The sequence below is a fragment of the Oenanthe melanoleuca genome, chromosome 6, assembly GCF_029582105.1.
Source record: "Oenanthe melanoleuca isolate GR-GAL-2019-014 chromosome 6, OMel1.0, whole genome shotgun sequence".
Lineage (NCBI taxonomy): Eukaryota > Metazoa > Chordata > Aves > Passeriformes > Muscicapidae > Oenanthe > Oenanthe melanoleuca.
Window position 1 is genome coordinate 8,183,113 of NC_079340.1, and position 26,713 is coordinate 8,209,825.

Consider the following 26,713-nt stretch of genomic DNA (forward strand, 5'->3'; position numbering starts at 1 on the left):
TCTACATTGCCTGTATTTCCTATTTTATCCAGCTAAACCTTTTCTTTTTAGAATATTTTCTGAAGTAGCTATATGCCATACTTCCTCTGGTTTTAAGAAAAGTAGTTAAAGAGTTAATAAGAGTCCCAGCAACCAAGTTTCTCCTGCTCAGTTGCATTTGTTTTTCTTTTCTGCAGATATCTCCAAACAACTCTCAAATAAAGCAACCAAGCAGATCCTTATTATTCATTATTATTCAAGAGGGCATTTCTGGGTTAAACAACTCTTCAAAGAAAAAAAATCAAAACAAACCTCAGATCCCACAAGATACACCACCCCAAACCACATACTACAAAATCCACTTTCTTAGAAATAGGTTTTACATACATAAGGAAAAATGCCATTTCTTATAAGCCTTCATGATCCTCCTTGCTCCCAACTGAATTTTACACACTCACTTTCAACTGACAATAATTGTCTGTTGCCTTGGAACTCCCACAGATCAGAAATGCTTTGTGTTTTCTCCATTTGGCACTGCTCTTTTGTAGTTCTGGGAAACTGCAGCCTCATTCCCAAAAACAGTGCTTGGCTTGCTAGCAGAGAGCTCCAAGGCAAAATATAAGATGAACTTGGGTACAGTGTTTTCTGCTTTTCATGTGCTTGGAAAAGACTCCATTCTGCACATGTGACTGACAGAGCTTGGGAGAATGGCACTGAGGATCTCAGCCTGCACAGCCCTGTACCCAACTCAAATTACCTCCTGCTGCAGAGCAAAACAGAACAATCCTGTGTTTACCAACCTAATCCTCCTAGTTCAGCTAGACCTTTAATGGACTTTTTTGCATCACTATTGCTCCATTAATTTCTTTTGAAAGAATGCTATAAAGTGAGAGATAGCAAGACAGGGTCTGCACAAGAGGAGCCTCCCACTACATTTGTACTTATTCTACATCTGGAGATCTGTACCAAGGCAGAGGAAAATGTTGCAGAGAATACACCAAGGTACTTTTTGCCATGGAAAGAATATTCTGCACATTCTGTTGTACTATCCACTGGTATTTTGCCACTCTGATTCTCTTCTGCTGAAAGCCTCATCCCAAACATGAGTAAATGGTGCTTTTAAATCAGCAAAATTCCTTCCTTCATATAATTATACTCTATTTACTCCAGTAAAAATGACATGCATGCATAACTACATTTTACTCATTACTCACTGAAGAGTCAATATCCTATGGAGGAGTAAATTGCATCTTACTCACACAATCAACACTTCTATTTTAGAACAGAAAACATGCAAGCTGGGAAAAAACAGCATCAAAATTCCCACAACTAAGGCTGGATCTGTAATAGGAAGAAAAAAAAGACACACTCATTCTGGGCTGGTCTTACAGTAAATTCAGGGCTATAATAGGTTTTAAAATTACATTTAAATGCAGCAAAATCTCTGCATATGTCCAAAATAATATTTGCAACATGAGTTTGCTGCAACCTCCAGAATAGTGATGCTATGAAAAGAAAAAGAATTCAGCAGACATGGCCTGTATGTCCTTGTTACTGCACCTGCACACATATTTTAATATTCAGTGACCTGTCAAATTCCCTATGAGTGTGGACATGACCACTGAAAGGGAACTTTTGAGATACCCAAGGGTTCAGCTGTACTCTGACTCTGACAGTACTGTCAGAAGCATGACAAAACAGTTAATTTTAAAAATTTATCTTCAGGTAGCATTCAGAATTGGTAGTAAAGTAAGGGAGAAGCAAAACAAGGCAACATACTTGGCTACTTTGAGTTTTCAAAGCTCTAGAGCATTTTTTAATTCCCCTATTTGGATATTCACAGGGAAACAGAGGAGGAAAGAACATACATCTGTCTGAAGAGATTCCCCTTAACAGATTAAAGATTCCTAGACTAGAATAAAGTACTTCATTTTGGTCATATTTGGAGGAAGTGACAGTAATTTTTAGTTCTTCTTTCTCTCCACTGTTGGAAGTGAAAGAGCTGGAGGAATTGAAATGGTTTTTGATCTGCTATAAGAATGATGGTGACTGCTTCACTAATATGTTAAAGAATATATATATACTCTGTACATGAATAATTTTAGGCATGTTCTGGTTTATCTTCTGGAAATTATTCCAGACTTTATGAAGCCCTTTTTTGCACTGAAGAAATAAATCCACCATTACTAGTTGAGCACAGCAGAAATTTTCAAGAATGGAAATCTATCACAGTATTAAATGTCATTTCACAGAAGTTTCTATGTGAACTTCATGAGATTTTTCCAGAATGATTTTACTTTTAAAGTTATGTATGAAGAAAGCTCTTAGATCCTTCAGAGGGACTAATCACAGATAAGTGCTCTTCTGAGAAGGCCAGCAAGCCACAAAGACTGACCCCAGCTCCTGAGCAGCCAGCAGAGCCAGGAGTCCAGCCAGAGAATGCTGAAGAGATTAGTGGGAACACAAGCTGACACTGAGATGCCACCACTTCAAAAACTCATTCCCAAGCTGGGCATCTGTACCCTGCTGCTGCCAAAACTGCTCTGTGAGTGGCCACAGCAGTCAGCTCCAAGGATGAAGCAGATGGAAGAGGAGCTCAGAGCAGAGCATCCTGCCAGAAACGCCTGCTGCCTGAGGAGAGAGATCATGGTGACTGCCATGCACACCCCAGCATGCCCTAAACCTGGGAGCAGCTCCCAGAGCTCAGGTACTGCCCAGTGCAGCTGCACATCTGTGTCTGTAATGAGAGTGTGTCTTAGCAGGAGCAGCAAAGACTGATGGTTTATTTATGGCATGATGCCGTGCTGACAAGGATATTGTTAGAGCAGAGGGACTGAAAATTTGACCTCTTTCATTTTCCTTAATGTGTTTCAAAGAATGGCAGAATTTCTTGGGTTGGAAGGGACCAAGATCACCTAATTCCAGCCCCCCTGCTGTGGGCAGGAATGCCATTCACTAGATCAGGCTGCTCAAAGCCCTGTCCATCCTGGCCTTGGACACTGCCAGGGATGGGCATTCAGACTGGAACACTTGCCAGTGAGGACCGAGGCAAACAAATCATTGAGTGTCTCAGCCTTCTCCTTATCCTGAGTAACCAAGTCTCCTATTTCCACCAGAAAGGGCTCATATTTCCCTCATTTTCCTTTTATCACCAACAGTACATATGGAAGATTTTGGGTTTTTCCTTGACATTCGTGGCCAGACTTAATTCTGTCAGGGCTTTAGTTTTCCAAACCTGATCCCTGACTGCTCAGACAATTTCAGATTCCACTCTCTGTAGACTTTCTTTTAGTGTTTTGAGTATGTCCAGGAACTACTTGTTCATCCATGTGGCATTTTTGACTGACTTCCTTCTGGATGCTCCTCAGAGCACTCCTGGCTGTATCACTGCCACTGATCACACGGATCAACAGCAGCAGAAATGGTCAGGGGACTGCATGAGCCTGGCAGTGTCTCAGTCACCTCCCTGCTACACAATGCTGTGTCAGAACCATGTGTCTCTGTGTTTCTCAGGAGAAAGCCACTGCTACTCTCACCTGCTGCCTTTTCTTAGTTGAGCCAGTTGTTGCACAGGAGCAGATGAGGCTGCCCTACTCAGCTGTGCCTCTCCCCTGATTGAAGAGTCTTTTCAGCCTGCAGAGTGGTGAAGTGGCTCTGCAGGGGCACTTCAGGCTCTGGGGAAAGCCTCTTCCTCCTGCAGGTCCTTGCTTTTGCAGGTTCTCACTCTCCTCATCACTGCTCCCCTCCCTCCTTCCCTCCTGGGTGTGCGCTGGGAGATTTTGGGTCTGTTTAGCTGTGGCTCCACTGCAGACTGTGCTTGCAGCCAGCTCTGCAGCTCCTGCCCTGCCTCCCTGATGCTCCTGCCCCTTTCCATGCCTCCTGCAGCTCAGCCAGGTGTGTCTGGAGGTTCTGTGCCTGGACACACCTTTCACTGCAGGCACTGTCCCCAGGAGATGGGTGACCATGCCTGGAGACTGAGCTCTGACACAAAGTGCCACCCCATCCCTGTCCTGTCACCACTGTCCCCAGGGTGCCCCTGGAGCCTGGGCTGGCTCTGCTTGTCCTGCTCCTGCCCACACCCACCAGCCTCTCCCGTGGGCACTGCACCACTGTCTTATTATAAATACACACTTGCTGCTCAGGGAGAGCAAAACCACAGCCAGCAGCCCAGGATTCACGGGAAACAGGCAAAAACAAACGTTCATTAAAGACTCAAATGTCAGCTTCAAACTTCCAAAGGGCTATTTATTTATTATCCCTAAGGCAAATGAAATAAAATGACCAAATTTCTCCTACAACCACTAAAAAACAGGCCTCAGCTGTATATTTTTAAGCTTTCTGACAGTAAGGAATGTAACTACTGTATTATTTAGTGTTTTGGCAATTCTAGTTTAAGTATCTCAATGAGCTTTCCAAAGAGTTCTTTGTAAGACTGAGCCCTCAGAATCTCTTTTTAATTGATAAGCAGCTCTTCTTTCCTTTTTAATTTTCTCCTGTTTTTACATAGTGACACATATCACAACACTCTTCCCTTCTTTCAGGTTCTATTCCCTGAATGCTCACTGTCCTTCAGCTATTCATTACAGGCATTTAACATCATTATGAGTGTTTTCTTTGCCAGTGTGTTTTGTAACAACATGCCAACAATAATACAAGGCCTGGATTACCCTGTAATGCTCGAGTTTGTTAGCTGGAGGCATTGGCTTCACTCACTAAACATCTCAGGAATTTGGCACAGCTAACACTAACTATGCAAGGGAAGTCTAGTAGGAGTGCCTTGATAAAGAAAACTAAACACAACCAAGAGTCAAGCAGAAGGACAAGAGGTAAATGCTGGAATTGTAAAACAGTGTTCAAGATTAAAATTTTATCCTACCTCATTTATAAATAAATATGGGTAAAAATTAGGTTTCAGAGGCAATAACAAATGAAAAATGGAGGTACTGATGCTTTCCTTAAGCCAATATTGTCTGCTCCTTGATTGAGCAGTGAACAAAAATTCAATGAAATGATTATGCAAATAGAGAAATCCAGCAGTCAAAAGAGGCAGAGAGGCAAAGATCATTGCAGAGCCTACCTGGGGTTTTAGCCTCCAGGGTGATCACAAAATCCCCCATGGCCACAGGACACCTGCAGTGCTTTGGGGGTTTTAATGAATTCTTCTGCTAACACACCTTGTAGAAAACACACATCGCTGGGTTTCAGGGAGAGATTTGTGCTGTGCAATGGGCAGTAAAGTCAGCTCAATGATACTTCACATTCACATTGTACTCAGAAACAATTTCACTGTGACTGAACATCTGGCCAAAAATCCAAATTAAACTTTGCTAAAGAGACTAGCAAATACAGGTTTACATTGAAAGAAAAGTAAAAATGTGGCTCATCAACCCTTTATGGGAGAAAGTGAATGCTTTAATAGGGTTTAATAAATATTTACTGCCCCTCAGTAGGACTCTACGGTCGTGTAATAACAGCAGTGTTAACAAGCCAAATGACAACAAGTCCATTTAGTTGGACAAAATTTCAGGATCAGGCCCTTAAGTTTAGGTACTCAAACACATCCTAAAAACATCACTTACAGTAGTTAAATTGCAGTGACTCCTGAACAGAAAATAGATTGGAAATAAAAACCCAGCTTTGCAGGAGCAACTGCCAGGAGATGCCCACATAGTTATCTGATGGACACATCCCTGAAAAATGCAATTTTTACTCAAGGAGAACATCAGCTCTTTCAATGAATACCCTCCCACACTCCTCAACGTCTCCTCAAATATGTCCAAGCAATGCCTGGAATAGTTCTTCAGTAGAGAGGCTGGACTCTCAATCAGGAATAACCTCACTAATTTTGTGACACAGTATGCTGGGGTTTTCTTTTTGCCTTTTCAATCCTGCTATGTATTTTGGGTCATGCTAAATGATTTCAGATACACTGTGTCCCTGTAATATATTTTAATATTTTTAGAATCTTACATGGATTGAACTCATCAACTACACAAACAGTAAGCAAGGCCAAAAGCAAACTAATGGGAATTACATTCTAAAGAGAAATATTTCTTTAAAAAAACATTTTAAAAAATCTGATTTTTAATTTATGAATGCATTGTGACTAAACTGATGAAAGAAAAAAATACCTTCATCAAAAAACAAGTTTGTAGGGCACAGTCAAAAGTAATACTTAATGGGAAATATTTTGGAAAGAAGAAAGTTATACAGCAACAGTTTTTCAAATTGAGTCTGTAAGAAATAATCTAAAAAGTTTAATAGCAATTATATGACTACATGCTATCCAAATACCATGTGGGGACACATACTAAGCCTGGTTAGGACTAACTAGATTTAGCTATAAATCCTGAAGTACTTCTGTGCTTTCTGTCCAGATGAGGCAACACTGATGGCCCAAACCACAGGACAGCAACAGCCAATGCAAGAAAGCAAGTTCTAAACTGTGTCTCTTACCAAAAGTAAATGAGATGGACACAAAAAATCCTACCTGAAGAATAAGACAGAGAGAAATGCAGTCCTCTGAAGTCAAATAAAATGATCAAGACAGGAAACTTTATAAGGCTTTTTCTCCACTTGAAGCAGAAACCCAGCTGAGTATATTATACACACAAGAAATAAGGGCATGAGCAAAATTTTGACAAGTGGGTTGATGGAATAAGATTGGATTTCCACAAAGCATTCAGAACAGATGAGTTTTTGGATGAGCTTGCAGAACAGCCTGATCTTTAAAAGGCTTGTCAGAATGCCAAACCGGGATGATCACCCACTGAAAAACAACCTTCCAGGATATGGGACTAAAGACACAGAGAACAAAATCGTTCCAAAGAGATTTTCATTAATTCAGCCAGAAGAAAGTTAATAATCCATGACGTAAACGTTTCTTTCTTCACTTGCTTGTTAAAAGTGCTAAATTCTCCCCTAGAAAAATACTACAGCTAGAGGTTGACAGAGATGAGCTTATTCTTCTTCAAAGTCATTAAATAAATAATTAACCAACAATAGCTGGTGAGTTACCTTGACAACAAACAATTATTAATATGAGACTGCCCAAGGGAGAATGAGGCTGGGATTTCCAAACTGTGGTGTTAATCAAAGTACTTCAAAGCAACACAAAGACTCGGTGCTGGCAGGCGGTCGCTGCCTCTGGTGGATTCATGTAGCCTGACATGGAGCTTGGAGCTCCTGCAGCCTCTGGCAACGGGGGTAATTCAATGATGTACTTCTGTACAGCAAAAGGTCACCACGATTTTTTTAAAGCAGGAAAAATGAAACAGAAATTTGCAAGTACCTGAATTACAGGACCATTAATAACACGTCATTCACACTCAAATTAATATGAGCAGTATGTCCACAAGGTGTTACGTAAGATATTTTGGCAAAACCTATGAAAAGTAAATGCAGCTGGGGAACACTTCAGGCATAACTAAACATGATAAAAGCATCCTGTATTCAATTTACAGACACTTAAAATATAGTGGGGCCAGCTAATTTGGAGAGCTCACATCTCTGTGCCCTCTGTCTTTCATGCCAATGCAATTGTACATGAAAGTTGTGGAATCAGCTGCCAAAACTATTTTACCTCTGCACTGCTTTATCTCTCTTGTTCTTAAGTTCATAGAGAAGGAACTAAAGGGCAAAGCATAACATTACCACACCATTCTCTCAAAGACAGTTCCTAAGGTGGTATAATATTTGTGGAAGAGAGAAACTGAGAGTGTTTTGTTTCCTAAAGTCTGTATCTGGAAATCAGCAGGAAGAGTGTCCTTATCTAAAGGTCCTTATCAATGAAATTTAGTAGTAGAACATGAGGCTGCTGGTGCTAGCAAACCAGTTACCAGTTACCAGTTTGCAAATTTGCAAATTAGAGCTTGCTGACAGGCCTGTCAGAGCCCTTCAGATGAGCCTCTGAATTAGATTATGCATAAACCAGCATAGGCAGCAAGAGCAAAATCCTGCTGTAATGGAAGATTATTCCCCAATGAGTGATTTGTTGGTGCAGCAGAGATAATTTTTCATCATACTGGAAATTGCTTTGATCCTGTGAAATGAGCAGCCTTTGTTCTCATTACAGCATACCTCAGAGTTACTAACAAAGATCAAAAGTGTCTTTTCTTTCTGAGCCAAGGCAGACAAACTTTCCCCTGTGCAGAAGGAATACAGCCACACTTAGAACTACAGGGGGTGTGTTTGGCTTTTCCAAACTTTGCCATGGCTAGGACAGAACCTGAGCCTGTAGAGCTTCTCTTCAAGGAGGAACTGCTCATATCTGTCCCTTAAAGGATATCAGTCTCTGCAGCTACTTTTTAGTAGGGTGCAAATAAGTAAAATTAACACTCCTATCCCTATCTGGGAAATCTCATTCTACTTCCCTTCCTGGCAATCTTCCTCTGATCTGAAACTCAGGAGCTCCACCTTGCAGGAGCCCTGAGCCCACACCACCTCCTGAGCAGGCTGCAGCAGCCCAGGCTGGTTTATAGGTATATCCAAAACCTTCAACAGTGATACAAATGAGATTTTTAACTGTGTCTACAGTAAACCAAAATACACAAGTCCCACTGGAAGTCCAAGGCCTTTGTTTCTGAATTATTGCACTATCATTGGAAATAGCACCTATTAAATAATATTGAAATTACTGCAAGAAAAATTCTGATATCTGGGACAAATTGCCAAGAAATGTCAAGATGTTGCTAACACCAGAGTCAAATGTGTTACCAAAACCTGAAACTTGAACTAGCAGAGCATAATTCACACACTCAGACAATTATCAGCTGCTGGAGACTTCAGAACTATTGAAAAGGGACAGACTGAATGTATCAGCATGATCCAGTCCATTACCTAAATATGAAATGCTCTGCAACCCAATACCTGTCAGAGTTCTATTATCCTCCCCAATTACCTCCTTCACAACAGATGTCTAATAAGCATAAATACAATAAGCAAGCAGTAATATCACAGGACTATGATGGCACAACAACAATTTTCAAATATAAAATATTTTAAAGAGAATCATGGGCATAAAATCACACCTAAAGCACTCAGCACTGGGAAATAAAATAAATTATCTGTACTCATTTCCTTCCTTCTCTGAGTTAATACAGCCATGGCAAATTTCCAAGATGGACATTTTGCTGCTGTGCACAGCTACTGACCTGCAGCATCTGAAGATAGCCTTCCTGTGGGTCACACAGCAGGGAGGATATCCGGTGGTTGTTCCTCATGCACCTCTGGTTGTTGTCCCTCGACAGAGGGAAAATCTGCCTGATAACTGTCATCCTCCCCAGGGCACTGTGCACCAACTCCAGTATCTCATTGTCAGTGATTTCCTGTCAACAGGGAGACAGTCATTTAAAAACACGTAATTGTCCAGAGATTTTATGTATCACTTTCATTGTTGGTTAAGTGCTTTTTTAAAAGACAATAGAAGTAAAATTTTACAGATGCTTAGTCTAGGCCAAATATTATTTTGTGTTTAATGACAACAATGCTATTTTTTAATACATCATCTGAAACAAAAGAAAACAGCCTAACACAGTACCATCTATCTTGGCAATACTACAATTTTGCAGATGTAGTTCCTCAAAGGAAAGCACCAAAATGGTACCAATAGATTTCTTTAAAAAAAAAAAAAAAAAAAAAAGCCTTGCAATGAAATTTATATAGGAAGACCTTTTGTTTGACAGACTAGAACCTCACTATATCCTCAGGACAAAATAACAACTGAAAAACATAACAGTCTTCAGGAAATATGGCTCTTTCACCTGTGAACAACATTACAAGAAAGCACTTTTCCCATAAGTACAGTAGATCATTTCTGCAGACTAATCTTGGTAATGACTCAAGTCTTTTGAGGTTATCTGTATTAGGAAATAAAAAATAGGAGAAACTTTATGGAGGGGTTTGACACATTTAGGAACATCAGTTTGTGCACACAGAATAATTTTGGAGAAGATATAAGGAGACCTCAAGGACAGGTTGCTTTTCTTTCCAGGCTTCACAACTTCTAAAGCTTCTCTGCAGACCTTCACACACCCCAGCCCCCTAATCCATCCTGGGACAGAGCCTCTATCTACTGCTCTTAGAGGGGGACTGAAGCCAGCTCAACTCCATGCTTTACACATTTCATGTTTAAAGAATGACACAAAACTAAAACCTCTTTTTTTTTACCCCAGTTTGAAAATCACAGGCTTAACTGATCCTGAACTCATAATAAAGGTGCAGCTTGTGATGTTTTCATCCTGGCAGGAGGCACTGCTGCCTGCACCCACCCCCCAGGCACCTGCTGTACCTCCCAGCTCCTCACCAGGGCCACCAGCAGCATCTGCAGATCACACCAGCCCATCCCCAGCACAGCTGGACTGCCCTGGCTGCACAGCTGGGCCAGCCCAGTGCCCAGCCTGCACAGGAATCTCTCAGCCCCTTGCAGCTCAGGGGGCTGAAGATTACTCATGTTGCTGCAGGTACTTGCCCACACCTGGTGATGCATCAGCAGCAGAAGTGAACTTGGCCCTGGATATTTAACATTCAAGGAAAAAAAATTATTTTGTTTTCTTGCCATTTTCTCTGTCAAGCTGTGAGTGAAATGACCATGGGGTTATAATAATTACTTGTTATGGTTGACTAGTACTGTACCTTTGCTCAATTTAGTTTGTCTTTGCCAATTTCCCCCCTTTTTTTTTTTTTTTTTTTTTTAGGAACATGAATTTTTAACTTTGCAGAAGGTTAAATTCATTTCATTAATGACAGACCAACTAGTGTGGCATGAAAACAGTAAAATCAGAAAACAAACAGATTCTTATAGAATACAAAGATTTTGAGGCTTAATAGAAAAACACTGGGCAGCATTTTCTAGCCTTGCAAGGAGACAGTGTAGCAGACCCCCAAGCTCTACAGACCCCTCCAGATTTCCCCTCTGTGGACCTGAGGGGTGCTAAAGCCACCTAAAGCCATGTCTAAGCTGAAGTCTGAGGGAGAGACAATTTTATGGCATAGCTTTAACTCATAACCTCCTCTGCTGCATCCCTTGGTAGGCACACTCAGACCAAATGGCTGCAAACCGAATAAAAAGAATCACAAATCATCCAAACCCTCAGCTCAGCTCTCCCCACACACATTTTGTGTCCCTTCTGAGTGATACACAGCCTTTCAGAGGTGTCTCAGAAACACAAACATTGGCCATTAGTGGGACTGGTCTATCTGTCTGTCTATCTGCACACACAGAGCCTCAGTTAGTTTGCAATAGCACGTTGTGTTGCTCAGGGGAATGCTTCAATCCGCTTTGTTGTGCTCAACTATCGCAACACAAATCGCAAAATGACACAATTGTGTTCCACGTTACAGTCTCTGTTTTCCTAGAGGTAATGACAGAAAATTATAAATTTTAATGGCATTAATAATTTACAGAACCAAAACATATTTCCAGAGAATACATCCCTGAGAAACCTGGAGGATTAAACAGAGCAGCAGGGAGAATAAGGATGCTCACGGATGCAAGCTAGAGATTTATTTGGATTTTTTCAGGAGTATCAGTCCTGTTTGGTGGGTTATTCTAACTCCCCTCAATGCACTATTTACATCTATAAATAAACACTCATTGAAAATCCAGAAAATATCATTCAGTTAGTTGTTTTCCTAGAAGGTTCACCACAGCTTACCCTGTAGATAGATTTATTCAATATTTACATATTGCTGGCTTCTCTGCATCCCACGTGACACTCACACATATACACAAACATATGTAAATAAAAAGATTAATCCTTTAAAGAAAGGACACCATTTTTCTTACCACAGGACATGTTCTAATACAAGTGTGCATGACCAGCTGTCCAACTCCTCCCACACATCCAGTACTACACCTCACTTCTTTCTACACAATGCACCTGAAAGTCTCTACAGGGATGTAGTCATAATTAAATTTAACTAGCTCTATTTGTAGATATAAGGACTCTGCACTGGGTGTCCAGATGTCTTTCTCAGATCACAGTGAGTGCCTATACAGTAAAAGATCCTTTGATTTAACATAATATTATTCCATACTAAAAATTCTCTTGGGGGGTAGGGGAAGCACACAAAATTATAGTTAGTAAAAGCTGGACAAAACAAACAAAAACCCCACCATTTATATTACTGTGGATGAAATATTATTATTCACTGATAAAAAAACTCATGAAAGCTCATCTGTGACCTTGCTCCTAGCTGACTGAGACTCTTCTTGTGTAATCCCACAGCATTAGAATCAGGGCAGTTCTAAACCCTACAAATTTCTTTGGGCAGGATACAGGTACATAACTAGCTTCAAGTCTATGTATAACTTTCAAGCAGTTATCAGGAAAAGAAAACCCACAGATTTTTGTTGGAATAAATAAATAAATAGAAATGCTGTGGTGTTAAAGACTGCAGCCAAAAGGAGAGAAGTGAGATTTCCTCAGGCAAGTAATAAATATAGAGTACCTGGAATACAATTAGAATAAATTGTAATTGCAAATTACTACATTTTGCATTGAAATGTGTCATTTCCTAAATCTTACCAAATTTCCACACTGTGTTCCTTGTATTTCTATTCAATTTTTAAACTTTTTCACTCTGTATTTTTGTATAATTTGAGAATATCTTAGAATGCTTGCCCCACTTGCATTAATAAATGATCATTAAAAGGTCTGAATTTTTCCAAGAAAAACTAAGGTATAGGGAAGTGTTAAAGATTTATTAACTTCTGATTATGAAAGTAAACACAAATATCATATCAGAGATTGGTGCTTTAAAATGAAACAAACAAAAAAAAATCTTAGGCACTTCCATATGAAGAGAAAAAGTCAGCAGAATCCCAGCCACGAGCAAAAATTAGGCCACAACAATTTGCATGGGGACTGATCACCCAAAAATGCATATAACGCAGGCATTTCTGGAAAAATATTCTCCAAAAAAGTGAAGAATAACCACTGCATTCATAAGTTTTTTTTCTCCCAAAGTGAACTTTCCCAATATTGCTCTACAGGCATGTGCTAAGAAAACTCTGTTCATCATTCATTATCTTACACCTTCCTACATCCTGCCCTTGGCAAAAAAAGTATCTTGCTGAGATAGAGACTTTGTCTGATAATTACTGTTCTATTTTCTGCTCTTTTTTCTCAACTTTCAAAAAATATTTCATAAAGGAGAATAATAAAGAAGTGTCCAGATGACAGCTGAGAAACCATTTGATTCTCAAATCAAGAGCTCCAGTACCTACAGATATACTGGGCACACCTAATGTGGTGAAAGGAAAGAAAACAAATATTGGCAGAAGCAAAGGAAGTGCAGGATGAAAATGGAAAGTAAGATATACATCACACCAGGGGGTTCATGAGACACACTCTTGTCCCTCATATAGAAAACTGCCTCCTATAGACAACAGTGGTGAAGAGAGACCTATGAAAACAGCAGGGAAAAAAAAAAAATTGAGCTTGAGTCCAGAGAAGGATTAGCAGAAAGATGTTCTGAGTGAATGTTCTGAGAGGGAGAAGGAAAAGCATCAATTGCCATTTTTCTGCACTATGCTCTGACTGATCACCTGGGCTCAGCTTGGGAAAGTTTTATCTGCCCACTGAAGAACTATAAATTAATCTGCTGGCAGCAGCACCAACATCATTTGGAATGTGTCATCTGTCCAAAAAGGAAGAGTAAGGTCAACTGCTGTCTAAAATTTTTGACTGGTGTTCAAGTGATGAGGACAATGTCATCTCCACATGGCCCAGAGTTCCCCAAGTCCCTTAGCACTCTAACTTCTGTCTAAGGCTTCTCTGACGAATTGCCTACTCTTGCTATATTTCCAAAATCTTTTATTACTTTTCCTGCAAAAAAATTTCCAAGAATTTTTCTTCCCACTTCACTTTCCCCTTCTCTTTCTCAGCTAGGAGGGTTTTTCTGACAAATATCATCATAGTTGGGAAGAATTCAGCCAAACACATTAGAGATACATTTGCTTTAGTACTTTCTCTGTGCTTACTGACTCAATTTTTTTCAAGTCAGAATCTTTATTGAGGACTGAAAAGAGAAAATATTCAAAAACAACTTTTTTGGGGTGTTAATCAGAGTTTACTTTTATTTTTTAATTAAAGCTTACAAGAATTTCAGTGTTTATTGTTACTGAATGCTTTGCTTTCCTATGGACTTGGAATATGTCTAATACTCTATTTCTACATCTATTTGTTTCAGATTTCTTATTGAAAACACATTTCTACCAATAACAGACTGATCCCTGTATTTTTTTTTTTTATTTTAAGCATGTTTTTGTTTAGCACTGTAAAACTATTGATGATTTTTTTAAAAGCCCCAGTTATTAAGCCCAGGTTAGTACATGAGGATCAACTGGTTTTCCATGTTCTATTAAAAAAAAAAAAGCTTATTTTTGCAGGGGCCATTACAAATACATTACAAATACAACTTACCTTTCTGCTATCCACCCCACAATGTTGCATTGTAAGCTGTTTGATTTTTGTTTGCTTGCTTTATAATTGGGAGAAATAACAGCACAACTTTTTCTAAGAGATAAAGAAATGAGCCCTTTTCAACCTTAGATTCAAGTTACTCTGCATTGCACTAAACTATATGTTGAAATACAGGAATATAGAAATTCAGTCACCCACTGAGCAGTCCCTGTGGACACCTCCCACTTCTTAAACCATTGTGCCATGAGAAATACCCACAGGAGTTGACACTTAACCTAAAAGGACTTTTTACCCCATGGTGCATTCCTTTCTAGTGGCTACTGGTTCTTCTAGACAGTAAAACACTAACACAATGAAATTTTTACCAGTTTTCCCCACTATTGCTGTGGTTGCAGTTTGAGAATTTAGAAGTGAATATTGGATTTCAGCATTTGTTAGTCCATATGGCACAGAATGTGGTGATTCTAAAACTAAAAAAGAAGTTATTTTACGTTAATGACAAATGCTCCTTTGTACCTGCTCTGATGTGGACTGATCCAAATCAATAAGAATCAATGTAATGTAAAATCAAGAAATGAAAATCATAGTCAAGAGGGAGCTCTGATCTTTAGCTTTCAAACTTATTTTTTACACCTTACAATTAAATCTATTTTTAAAACACTAAAAGTGTTAGTAATTCATTATTAGGCATTCTTCTGTCCAAACCAAACACAATTACAACATAATCCTCCATTACAAATGGCTGATATCAGGAAGCACAATGTTCAGTTCATCCCTGGCTAAGTTAAATCACTGAGGTGGCCCCAGGGGTGGATTTGGCTGACAGAATCTAATCAAACACAGTCATTCCAGCTTATTCACTAGACAGAGAAGGATGGAGATCCATGATGGCTGGCAATCAACCATGAGCCACAGATCCCATACACTCATGTTTACCACCAAAAATACTGAATAAATGGTTCAGTAACAAGTAAATGCAGTGACTCCTTGCATAAACTGTCACTGCCATATTCAATATAACCATATTGAAAAAAGATATGTGGACAGACCTAGAGCAGGAGGTGAAGATCAGAAAATACAAAACACAGTTGTATCCATCTTTCCATACTGACACTGAACTTAGCTGACTTACCTAATATGAGTAGGATGCTGAAAAATGAAGAATAAAAAACAAGAACAGAACCAGATGAGAAAAGAGACAGATCATGGGATGGAAGAAGGTAACCAAGGAAGTTGTTCCTATGCACTCTCATACTTAGATCATAAACCAGTTTTGAATACTAGATCTAATTTCCACTGCAGAAGATTAAATTGTATTTCCCTTATATTTCCAGATTGAAGATGTGATCATATTCTTGTTTTATTTGTTCCCAAGTTTTTCAGCCTTTACACATGGGTCATATATTACCAAGCTTTCATCACACTAAGTGCTTTCCTCTACATTTTCAACATTGTTCTGCATGTCTTGTTCTGCTTAAGTGTTTTGCCTAAAACTTGCAATACTGTTCCAACAAAGCCAAGCTGATGTCAAACAGAGTGAAATAATTGCCTCCCTTATCTTACAAAGGATTTTTCTGGTATCATATCTAAGGACTACATTTGCTAACTCAGCAGGATCACAACAGCACTGATTCTCATTCTGGTTTTTATCCACAAGGATTCTAAGCTCCTCCTGCAGGTGCTCACCACCTATACCTCATTTTATAGCCACAAGCAAAACTACTTCTCTGTAAAACTGCTTCCCAGGGGAGTACTTCAAATTCATCTAAAACAACTGGAACTACAACAATATATTTTAACAGTCTTATCATAATTAATAGTTTTTATAAAGCCAGAATCAGGGAACTGAGTAAAAGCATTAAACCCCCATTTTTCAAGTAATTACCTTTCACTTTTCTTCATCTTCTGCTATATATAAATTTTCTCTTATTACTTTCCATGATCCCTGGTATGAGTAATTTTGCAACACAGCCTTATTTTATAATCCCTTACTTTGTTACACCTTTACACTCTTCCCTAGCCCTTTTCTTAAACCACTTTTACTTTAGAATTCATCTCTGATTTCAGATTCTGTGAAGATAACTCACTGTCACCATAAGGATACCTTGTCACACCTTCATCTTCAGAGAATCCCACAATTCTTTAGCTACCCTTTGCTGACTGAGTTATCTTTCCAGAAGCATTGCTGGCTTCCCAAAGCTGTGAAGTTGGACAATCTTGTGATGTCCATTAGCCCCATGGTCCTTTTCCCACTTTTTCCCACTTCCCCTTCTCATGTTACCATGGCATGATCACTTTCACACCAACTATCTTCTGGCTTCCTTAGCCCATTCTTCCTTGGCCATAATGAAATCTGAACTGATGGCTACCTTAACACTTTAAATAAACATGGTCAGATAATGCCAGTCAAAGGGAATTTGTGAAGCCCTCTCTGTATCCCAGCCCTACTTTTCCACTGCCAGGGAAATCTTCCTTTATTTTAATTTCTTGTCTTTGGGGCATTTCTGTCAAAAAAAAAAAAAAAAAAAAAGCACTTTCAAAAACAATCTTCCTCAATGTCTTCTGCATATTTCCAGGCAAAGGTAGCACCTCTCCTCAGCTTTAGAGGAGGTACAGATTGTTTTGACATGTAACTCTACATTGCATTTTCTTCATTTCTACCTGCCCTTCACAAAAATTGTTCCCCTATATCAGTGAGTAATCCTGTGATGTGCCTGATCATATATTAAAGCTTTCAATTAAACTACTGAATAAAAAAGAAGTTAAAAAAGAAATTAAAGAAATTATGTCATAATAGTGCAACAACTAATTTGAAGTATCTGTCAAATTCTGTACCATTCCGCTTCCAGGAAGAGTATTTCATTGCTTTTTGTACTGATTTACATGTAAAAATAGTGAATGTTTAGTAATCTGGAATTAGAATTAAATATATTGATATGAGGGAATAAAATACTGTGTTTAATTTGATTATATTTTTGTTCCATGTTCAAGTTTTCTAGAATAATTTATCTTTTCTTTACCCTTGGAATAGAGACAATTTTAAAACCATGAAATGGCCCACAAAAAGGGAAATATGGTTTCTAATTCTTTTTATACTCCCAGACCTGCTGCTGCTGCTAATACAGAAGGAGACACAGGTTCCTGAAGCACTGCTCCTGGTTACAACCACATCCAAATTCAGTTTCAAGTATTGCTCTTGTAGCTCTCCCACAGACACATGCCCTGGGCAAGGCACAGCATTTTCTCAGAAAAGGCAGGAAAAGAGAAGGGGAGAACGAAAAATGTCATGAGGAGCCAACAGAGATGCTTAATGCAGGTATGAAAGAGAAAGAAAAGTAAGAGAAAAATAATAATAATAAAGAAAACTAGGGGAAGAAAAAAATAGGAAATAAAAATAAAAAAAACCAGGGGCCATCTGTAACTGTGCCAGTCTTGCCAAAAGAAGCAGAAGGACATGTCTATCAAAGCTGATGGGTCACTTCAACCATCTAAGGTATAAACAGCAAAGGTTCAAGCAGAACACCAGATATGTTCTAACAGATCTTCCAAAACTGCAAATCATTGCCAACTCCCCACACAGTCAATGATAACAGTGTTTTGGACTATCCTGGAGACACTGCTAAGCATGTAGTAGTCATCCTTTGGAAGAGTTTGCTTTCACACAGATTTATACAGGAATCACAAGTGGTCTTGCTTTTAAAAAGCCACCTGGCATGTTTAACCCAGAATTTAGTTAGAATCACTACCTAAATGAATGCAAGGAATGATTTAGCATTTCTAGATGAATAAAAACAAAACGTGCAGATGATAAAATATAAATCAAAAAGGGAATGGGTAGTTAGAAATACTTCCCTTTTTTCCCCTTCTAACCTCCACTACTTTTGACAGCTATAGCAATATTGAAACATAACCTGTTTGAAACCAGAAAAGTGGGCACACAAATATATGTATTTTTAAGCAGTAGGTTTTTAATGACTTTGGCTGCAAAGAGAACATATGAGGGCACGATACTGCCTGAAAAGATCCATCTCTCTTACCCTAGAAAACCTGCTGGGTAATGCTTCAGCCTTCCAGCTCCACACAATAAATTTAACTCCCAATTAACCAGCCTTCTACCAAAGATGACCAAGTCCTTTCTCACCAGCAATGGCATCCAACTGAACATACACTTTAGCACAGACCTGGGTTGTTGAAAACTAGCAAATGGATTTTGATAGTACAGCTGTTTGTTCATTTGCTGTGTAATTACCAGCCATATGGATTTAAAGTTAACTCATCCAAAGCTTGGTGGTCTTGCTTACCTAACAAAATTCAAGTGATAAAATTTGCACTGCCTCTAAAACTTAACTCTATTCCAACACATGGGAAGGAGACGAAGGGGGAAAAAAATAATCTAACACAAAATTTTATTGGATTATCAGTGCAGAGAGAGTAAAGTAGATTTAATTAAAGTAAGAAGATAATAAACCCTTTTATTGAAACAATACCATGCTATGTAGCCATTCTTACTATAGCAAGGTAAGTCCAAATTTCAGGTCCTTTTAGCTTGATGAGAGGTGGGAGACAGAGCACACTGTAAGGTGCAGATCTCAGTAACCCAAGCTGTCCAAAGCTCTTCAATGGCTCCCTGAAGTGCAAAAGGCCTGAAAAGCCTGTTTACAACCCAGTGCTCTTCTTATCAGGAACCTCCATGGAAAATATTGTCCCTGTGTTCTCTTCCTGCTACTGCCCCTTCAATCAGCCAGCCCTACACCTCTCTCTCCTTGCAATAGGATCATTAGGTCACAGGATGAACAGGGACGTGTAGGGTCCCCAATCTGCCCTGGACAAAAAAAGGATTGGCTAAGGTTTTGGTCCATTTGCATAATGGACTTCTACTCTCACAGAAACACATCAAAAGAGCTGATTTGACTGCAGGGAATTAAAAGTTAATTCCATCCTGCAAATCACAGAAGAGTCAGCATCATCTTTTCTATCAAATATTCATGCAGTTCCCACTACCACTAATTGGAAACATGTACATGGAAAGCTTAATCAGTCTATTCTCTTGTTGGCATGGGGGGATGCACACTTAAGTAAGAAGCAAGCCCTAAGGATCCTCCACCTTTCTATAGATGCATCCATGGAAAGCTCAATGCACCTTCTTCTCACAGTAGCTTTGAGCACATAGACAAACTCCAGCACTTCTCCTAAAGAAAGGACAGCCAAGACATTTCCTCTTCCTTTTGCCTGCAAAGCCTTCACCAAAGTGTTGTGAGTCTGAAAAGCTTCTCTAATTGTCTGTTTGGACTTAATTGCATTTTGAGATACTTACAAATTATGTGAACTGATACTTTTCACTAGAAATTTGTACTCTAAATTCACATGCTGCTCTCATAGCTTCCCTACCCAGTCTTTAGCCAAAAAGGAGAAAAAACAAAAGCTTCCACAAGAGAAGCAGAACTGACACCCTGTGTGATTTGTTTGTGTGTGTATGAGTGTGCACATTTGTGCTGAAGGCTTTTATCACAGTCTTACAGATTCAGGCTTCGTGAAGTGAATTTTAACATGTGAACAGTAACAGCAGCAGTAAAAAATTCACAAACACTCCCTCTCTATAAATGTTTAGGGAAATATGCACAGCATTATCTTTATGTGAATATAAACACTGACTCTGGGCATCTTGCTGATGTTTTGTAGTGGGTCATTACAGCAGCTGACAAGCCAGGAGGTACTTAAATGTAACAAGGACTAGAAAGAATTTATAAAGCCTGTACAAGCAGGGATTTCACTTGCTTTCCCTAACCCCTATTTAATTACAGAGCCTGTCTAATGCCACACAATACAATTTATGGTTACTATTAAAAGTTGCCTATCCAAAATTATTAGCGAGGTGCAAAGAAAGGAGTGAGAAATTAACAAAGGAATTGGCTATTAAATTAGAGGCTGTGCGTTTATAATATAAAAATAAGACAGCAAACACTATTCTTTTTAAATTAGGTATTTTGCTATCTTTAAATAAATCATTATTAAAACAAGGAATTTATAAAATACTGCCATTTATCAGTGATTTGTAAGTTACTATATATTGTACAACAATTTTTTTTTTTTTTTTAAATACAAATCTGAACAGATTCCCATTAGGGCATCATGGCACTAAGGTAAAATAAATAATCATTGTAGCAGGACAGGATCCCATTTGCTGCAGAGGGGAAACATTACACTTTGAATTTAAGCTATTCTGGGTCTTGGCCAACACACCAACACAGTTCTGCACTAGAGAAAGCCTGTGGATGTTGTAAATACATATTTGAATGGACTAAGCTTGCAAGCACTCTTTCCTCTCCTGGCATCTGTGTGCAGCCTTTCACAGCAATGGAGGGTGACCTTCTGCCAGAGATGCCTGTATCTGAGATTTCTTTTAAGATATTCTTCCTAAATAGCTAATAAAATAGTGTCAGCAGGAAGGTAAAAATAAGTCTCCCAGCTGCTCTGAGGTACATTGGGAAGTTTTATCTTGACCTCTGGTGTGCAACCTATGCCAATTCAACTACGACAGACATGCAATGACACCACAGAATTTGAACCTTGTGCCATTCAAAATGCAAAAATGTTACATGTATGCTCTGTTTGGTGTGTCAAAACATATGAAACAAAAGATGGTGATGAGTGAAGGTAGCAAACTGTGTTTACTGTTTTGACTTTCTTACCTCATTTACATAGACCCAGTGACTATCCTTGGATGCAAGGTTGGTTTCCACAGCCTACAAAAATAAAAAGAAACATAATAATAAAAATAAATAAAACATGGAAAATATATTCAGAAAGAACTTATATAAAAATGCACTATTAAGCTCATTTTGACTGTTTTCATTGCTACTGATATTGTTTCAGTATAGTTCATCTTTCCTCTGCTGCTTCATGGAGCAGTAACTAACTGGTGGTAGCCACCTTTCTCTGACATCAATTCTTAAATCAAAGTACCCTGACTGTGTCCATGTAACACAAAAGCACACTGGGGCAGGGTGGTACTTTAGCATAAGGGATCCTGTGATGGATAACTGCACAGAACATGCAGTTCAGAAGATCTAACTTCTCTATAATATATCTAATGCATCCTGCTCAGCTGGGTTTCTTTTCAATATGCCTCCCAAAATATATTGTCTCTGGTCCATTACACCTCTGATAGTTTATCTGTTTACTAACCTAGTTAATTAAAAACATGGCAGTGAGATACTCAAGTGAAGTTCACACATTTATATGAGAGTTCATCCTGTCTTCATATCTACATAAGACAAGACAAAGTTATGATTTGCATGGTCACTTTTTTGTCTTCCTGGTATAAACTTGGATAATCACCACATATTATAAAGAAACAACCTTTCTCAGCATTTTGCATATTTATCTATACATGTATAACCCACTGGGAAGCTAAAACTGGGGAAGATTGCACTACTGTTACTGAGAGATAATCTCAGCTGAAGGATCTCACAATACAGATAGAAGTTCCAAAGTTTCCCTTTGTTTGACATAGATAAGCTCACTTCAAGACATTTAATAATCTAATAAAGTGATAGCAAGCATGGAGAGATGTACACTACTGATATTGTTAATGTCCTGCTTAATACATGGTTAAGCAATTACTAGAGTGTGTTCATCTCTCCTAATAAAACAGTGCACACATGTATTTCAGGAGGCAGTTCATTACATGGTCTTGAATGTTCCTGCCTTCAAACACTTATTTTCTCTGTGCCAGTATGACCCCATTTATTGAACAGATATTCTTATCTCTCTGTTATAAATGGCCCTATGAATCACTGAAATGAACCCAGTTTAAAAAAAAAAATAAATTAAAAAAAAAAAAAGGAAACAAATGCAAATGAACAAAATACTTCCAGTTACTGTTTTTCAACCTGGATAATTTCCACAGTATTTCAAAAATGACTGCAGTGGAACTGAGAGTCTCTGTAGACTGTAGCACTGGGCTGAGCAGGAACATCATCAACCACCTTCCTCTCCAGAACACATTTGCATAATAAGCCTCTCAGATATTTAGTGTCAGATGGGATGAATCACCTTCTCTTATGACACTGACTACAGATGACTGGCTTAGAATAAACGCCCACGACTTCTAAGGCTGCAGTGGAATGACAACAGATCTATCCTTAGTATGGGCTAAGGGATATCTGATTCCTAAAAAAATATGAAGTAAAACCTCACTAAGTAGCCAATACCACCATCTTTAGCATTAATCTTAGCTTATGCTGTGTCCTTAAAAAAGGTATAAATTACTTACCTAAGTAACTGTGTTTTAAAATTTTGTGTAGCCCACACAACCACAAGAGAAAATTGTGGGCAACACACATACCTCCATCTATTTCTCACATCCACAACCTGAAATATTCCTTTAAAGAGACAAAAATCCCAAGAGAAACCGCAAACTCATCAAAAGAGGAGAATCAACACAGACAGAACACAGTAATTCTCTTCATCCTGAAGAGCATTATAGGAAAGTAACAAAACCTGGTGTCAAACCAGATGAGAACCACTAGAGAGAACACTTCTAGCAACATAATCCCCTCCTAAACATGTAGTAAAAAACTGTCCCCTTGGTAACTGCCCTCTTTGCAGTTCTTTTAAGCTGGGAGTAGCATTAAGCTGAGCACCTGAGGAGGAGCAGCTCTTAGGAAAGATAGCAGTGATGAACAGGAGGGCAAAAATGTGTGCATTTTCACCCTTTTCACCTCCCAAATATATCCAAAATAGCCAGGTGCTGTAACATACAGAGAAAGAGCAAAGTGCTGCTAGCATTAGCAGAGCAGAATTAAATCATGCTCAGGTGCAGAGTTATTGCACTGGCTACATTTAGTGATTCATCTGCAACAGTGAGCAATTTGTATGAATAAATGCTCAGTCTGGGGAGACGAAGGAGAAGAGGAATTTGAAATGAATTATCGTAGCTCATTCTTCTGGGTTCACATATCTGGGCCAAAGTTTTGAAAATGAGGTGCCTAAATTTAGGCTGCTAAGAGTTTATCTTTAGTCATCAGAGTGCCAGACCGTTCAGTGCTCCTCCTACAGAGCCAGTGGCTCTGCATTCTAATAGCTTGAAATGTATTTAGAAACATCACCGTAGGTAGTCAAGTCTAAATGGCTCTAAATATCTTCTGTTCAGAACTGCAACACATAGCATGAACCATTACTCAAAATGAAAACATGCTGGGAGGGAGCTGAAACTTCTTGCATTTTGTGCTTCAGATTTTGTACCATATATATATAGACTTGCAATCCAAAAAATTATTTTTAAAAACTCCATTGAAAAACAGCTCTCAGGTTTCAACTTTCTGGTATCACCAGTCTATTGCCAGAGGCTCATGAAAGTTAAGCAGTGTGAAAAGCAAGGTCCTGGAGACCTCTCTTATCATAAGTAAGCTTATTGAGAATTCTCAAAGTAAGAAAGAATTTAATGTTTATAACTTAGTGAGGCTTTTTACTTTAAAGAGGAAAAAGATATAAACACTTGGGAGATTATGGTCACCCATTTTTAATTATTCAGGCTGTTCAGGATCTTGCCAATTGCTTGAGGTTGTGTCCATCCATTCAAAAAGAAAACAAATTGTCTATGACAATTTTCTATCCTTGAAAGACTATTCCATCCTACTTGATAAATGTCCCCTTTATAAAGAAAGTAGGCTATGAATTTGTGACATCACTGTGCCTGAGTAAAAGCATTGCCACCTCTTGGGGAAGGATTTACAGGTTAAAACATGCTGTAGTTTTGCATGGAAAAATTATTAATGTAGGTGTAAAATGTCCAAGTACTTTTTATACTTTCTATGTAGATGGGGTCTAGGTGACACTTGGGAGTAATGCTTCAAAATATTTCTATCAAATACAAAGTCTGTTTCTGAGGAAAACAACACACTGGAAATTAAAAAGCGTCCATCTTTCATTAGTTTTATCTCAGAGTAGCAAACAAATTCCACTAATTTGGAAAAAAAAATAATGTTTATTTGAGATTGTGCCCTTCTTCCTCCCCAACTACTTTTCAAGAGCCAAATGTAAAATGGAGAACCCAAACAAGAGAATTGTAATTCACTCAGTGGACCACTACAAGTGGCAACATATAAATGATATAAATGATACTATCAGAATTGGGCCAGAACTGGAAGGTGAGAAGGGGAGCAGTGAATGCAGGAAACGGTTTAATTTCTCAGTAGAAAGCATTTGCAATAGAAATGAAAAAGGAAGAAACTGAGAATCAAAATACAAGCATTAAGATTTCAGATCTCATAGCAACACTGATAAAAGAGTAAGAAGCTTCATGAAAAACAATCAAGGATAGTTTCACGTATACAGTTGTGTTTACATTTAAATGTATGACTTAAAATAATTCACTGCCAATAACCCATGACAACATTATTTTATTGGAATACAGTGGAAAACAAATATTTACATTGCCTTTATGAATAAGTAATTCGGTTCATTATTTTATCTAATGGCAGTTGCCAGGATTAAAAGAAGTGATGAAAGTAAGTAGTAAATACTGCTATGTTCAGAAATAATTCTGCAGAGGGGAAAAAAAAAAAAAGAAATAGAAACAATCCTTTCTCGACCTTCTCAAAAAATCTGAAACTGAAAACTTCTCCAAGCATATAATGGCTGGCCAGTAATAGGGAAAGTCTTTTCCACAATTCCTGGCTGCTTTGACCAGGTCAGCACCTTGCTGTTACAGCAAAAAGCAGGCTGCATAAGAAGGGATGCAGGGATGAGTGGCCAGACACAACTGAGAGAAGATGCTGTGGGTGTTCAAACAGACCTGGCAGGCTGTGTTCCAGTGACAGCAGGATGTGCTGAAGAGCTCAGAATTACATGCAGCAGTGCTATAGCTACAAACCTGTTGTCTCCTCCCTGTGCACCCAGGGGAACAGGCAGTAGGAATGTCTGGAAGCCCTGTAACCAACCCTGGAACCTAAAAGAAAATATCTTGCAGATGGCAAACACAGAAGTTCCTGTTGTCTCAAATTTTGGAAACAAAGATTGCCACCCTGAAATCCATGATATAAAAGAACCACCAGGGAGTGGTGTTTGGCTAGGAGGGATACCAAAGTAGCAAAAGTACATCCTTTAACTTAATGGTGAGGATAAAGAGCATCACAGCTTTCCAAGATGAAAAAACAAAGCAGAGAGCAAACTGGTGACTTCACAGAAAACAATTTGAAAAGGATGTCCTAAGAGACACTGGAAGAGCTCAAAACCAAATCTCTTGCACACTGCAATGGTTTAACCCCAGCCAGTAACTAAGCACCATGCAGCAACTTGCTCATCTCCCTCACCTCTCCCAGTGGAACAGGGAGTAGAATCAGGAAAAAAAGGTAAAACCTGTGGGGTGAGATAAGAACAGTTTAATAACAAAAACAACAAAAAATCTTTGAAAAATAACTGTAATGAAAAAGGACAGAATGGAAAGAAAAGCCCTGGGCCCCCTGTCATGCCAAGGGCTGTCACTTCAGGGCCTCAGTCTCAGGCTCCCTCCCAGACCCCAAATGTGTCCCTCAGCAGAGAGCAAAACCCAGGCACAGAACTGCTGCCATGGAGAGCCTGAGGAACCAGCCTGCAGAACAGCTGAGTGCTTCCTAGAGAACAGCAAGGCAATGATGGATAAACCCATTCTTTACTTTTTTTAAACTTATTTTTAATTATTATTCATAAAGAAGGTGTGAAGCAAAGGAGGGCTTGGGGAAGCAGTCGTGTCTAAATCTCAGGTCTTTACTAATCCCCCTATTTTTTTTTCCTACATGCTCTAGCAGCCCCCTTAAATACTTCTTTAGAGACCTGACCCTCCTTCCAAAGATCCTCTTTTTATTCCTAAGTTCCTTCAAAACCTCCTTGCCCATCCAGGCTGGGCATTTGCCTTGTTGACTCACCTTTCAGCACACAGGGACAGCTGGCTCCTGTGCCAGCAAGATCTCTGTTTTGAAGCACACCCACCTTTCCTGAACTCCTTTGTTTTCAAGGGCTGCTTTCTCTCTGAATAAGTCTCCCAAATAGGCCAAACTCTGCCCTCCAGAAGTCCAGTGTAAAAGTTCCCCCTGGTATCACCAAATATTGAGAACTCTATAATTTCATGATCACTGTGCCCCAAGTGACCTCCAACCACCACATCTCCCAAAACTTTTTAGAACTATTTTGAAATCTACTAGAGTAAAACTGCAGTAGGGGAGAAAAAAAAAAAAAAAAAAAAAGAAACTATCCTCTCTATATAATTTTGTAATCTGAGTCAAACTTAGGTCCAGCTGACGGGTTTCATTGCAAGAGACAGATTTGGA

At 38.9% G+C, this 26,713-nt stretch overlaps 1 protein-coding gene across 2 annotated transcripts in view; it reads right to left on the bottom strand.

Moving 5' to 3' along the window:
• Positions 1-26,713, bottom strand: part of GRID1 (glutamate ionotropic receptor delta type subunit 1) — a 472,653-nt gene that overhangs the window by 92,125 nt on the left and 353,815 nt on the right. For both annotated transcript variants that reach the window (XM_056495390.1, XM_056495389.1), the window contains exons 5-6: positions 21,095-21,148; positions 9,132-9,305 (exon numbers count right to left, since the gene is read on the bottom strand). In XM_056495390.1, coding sequence (XP_056351365.1) covers positions 9,132-9,305; positions 21,095-21,148 — 228 coding nt within the window. The remainder of the gene's footprint in view (positions 1-9,131; positions 9,306-21,094; positions 21,149-26,713) is intronic.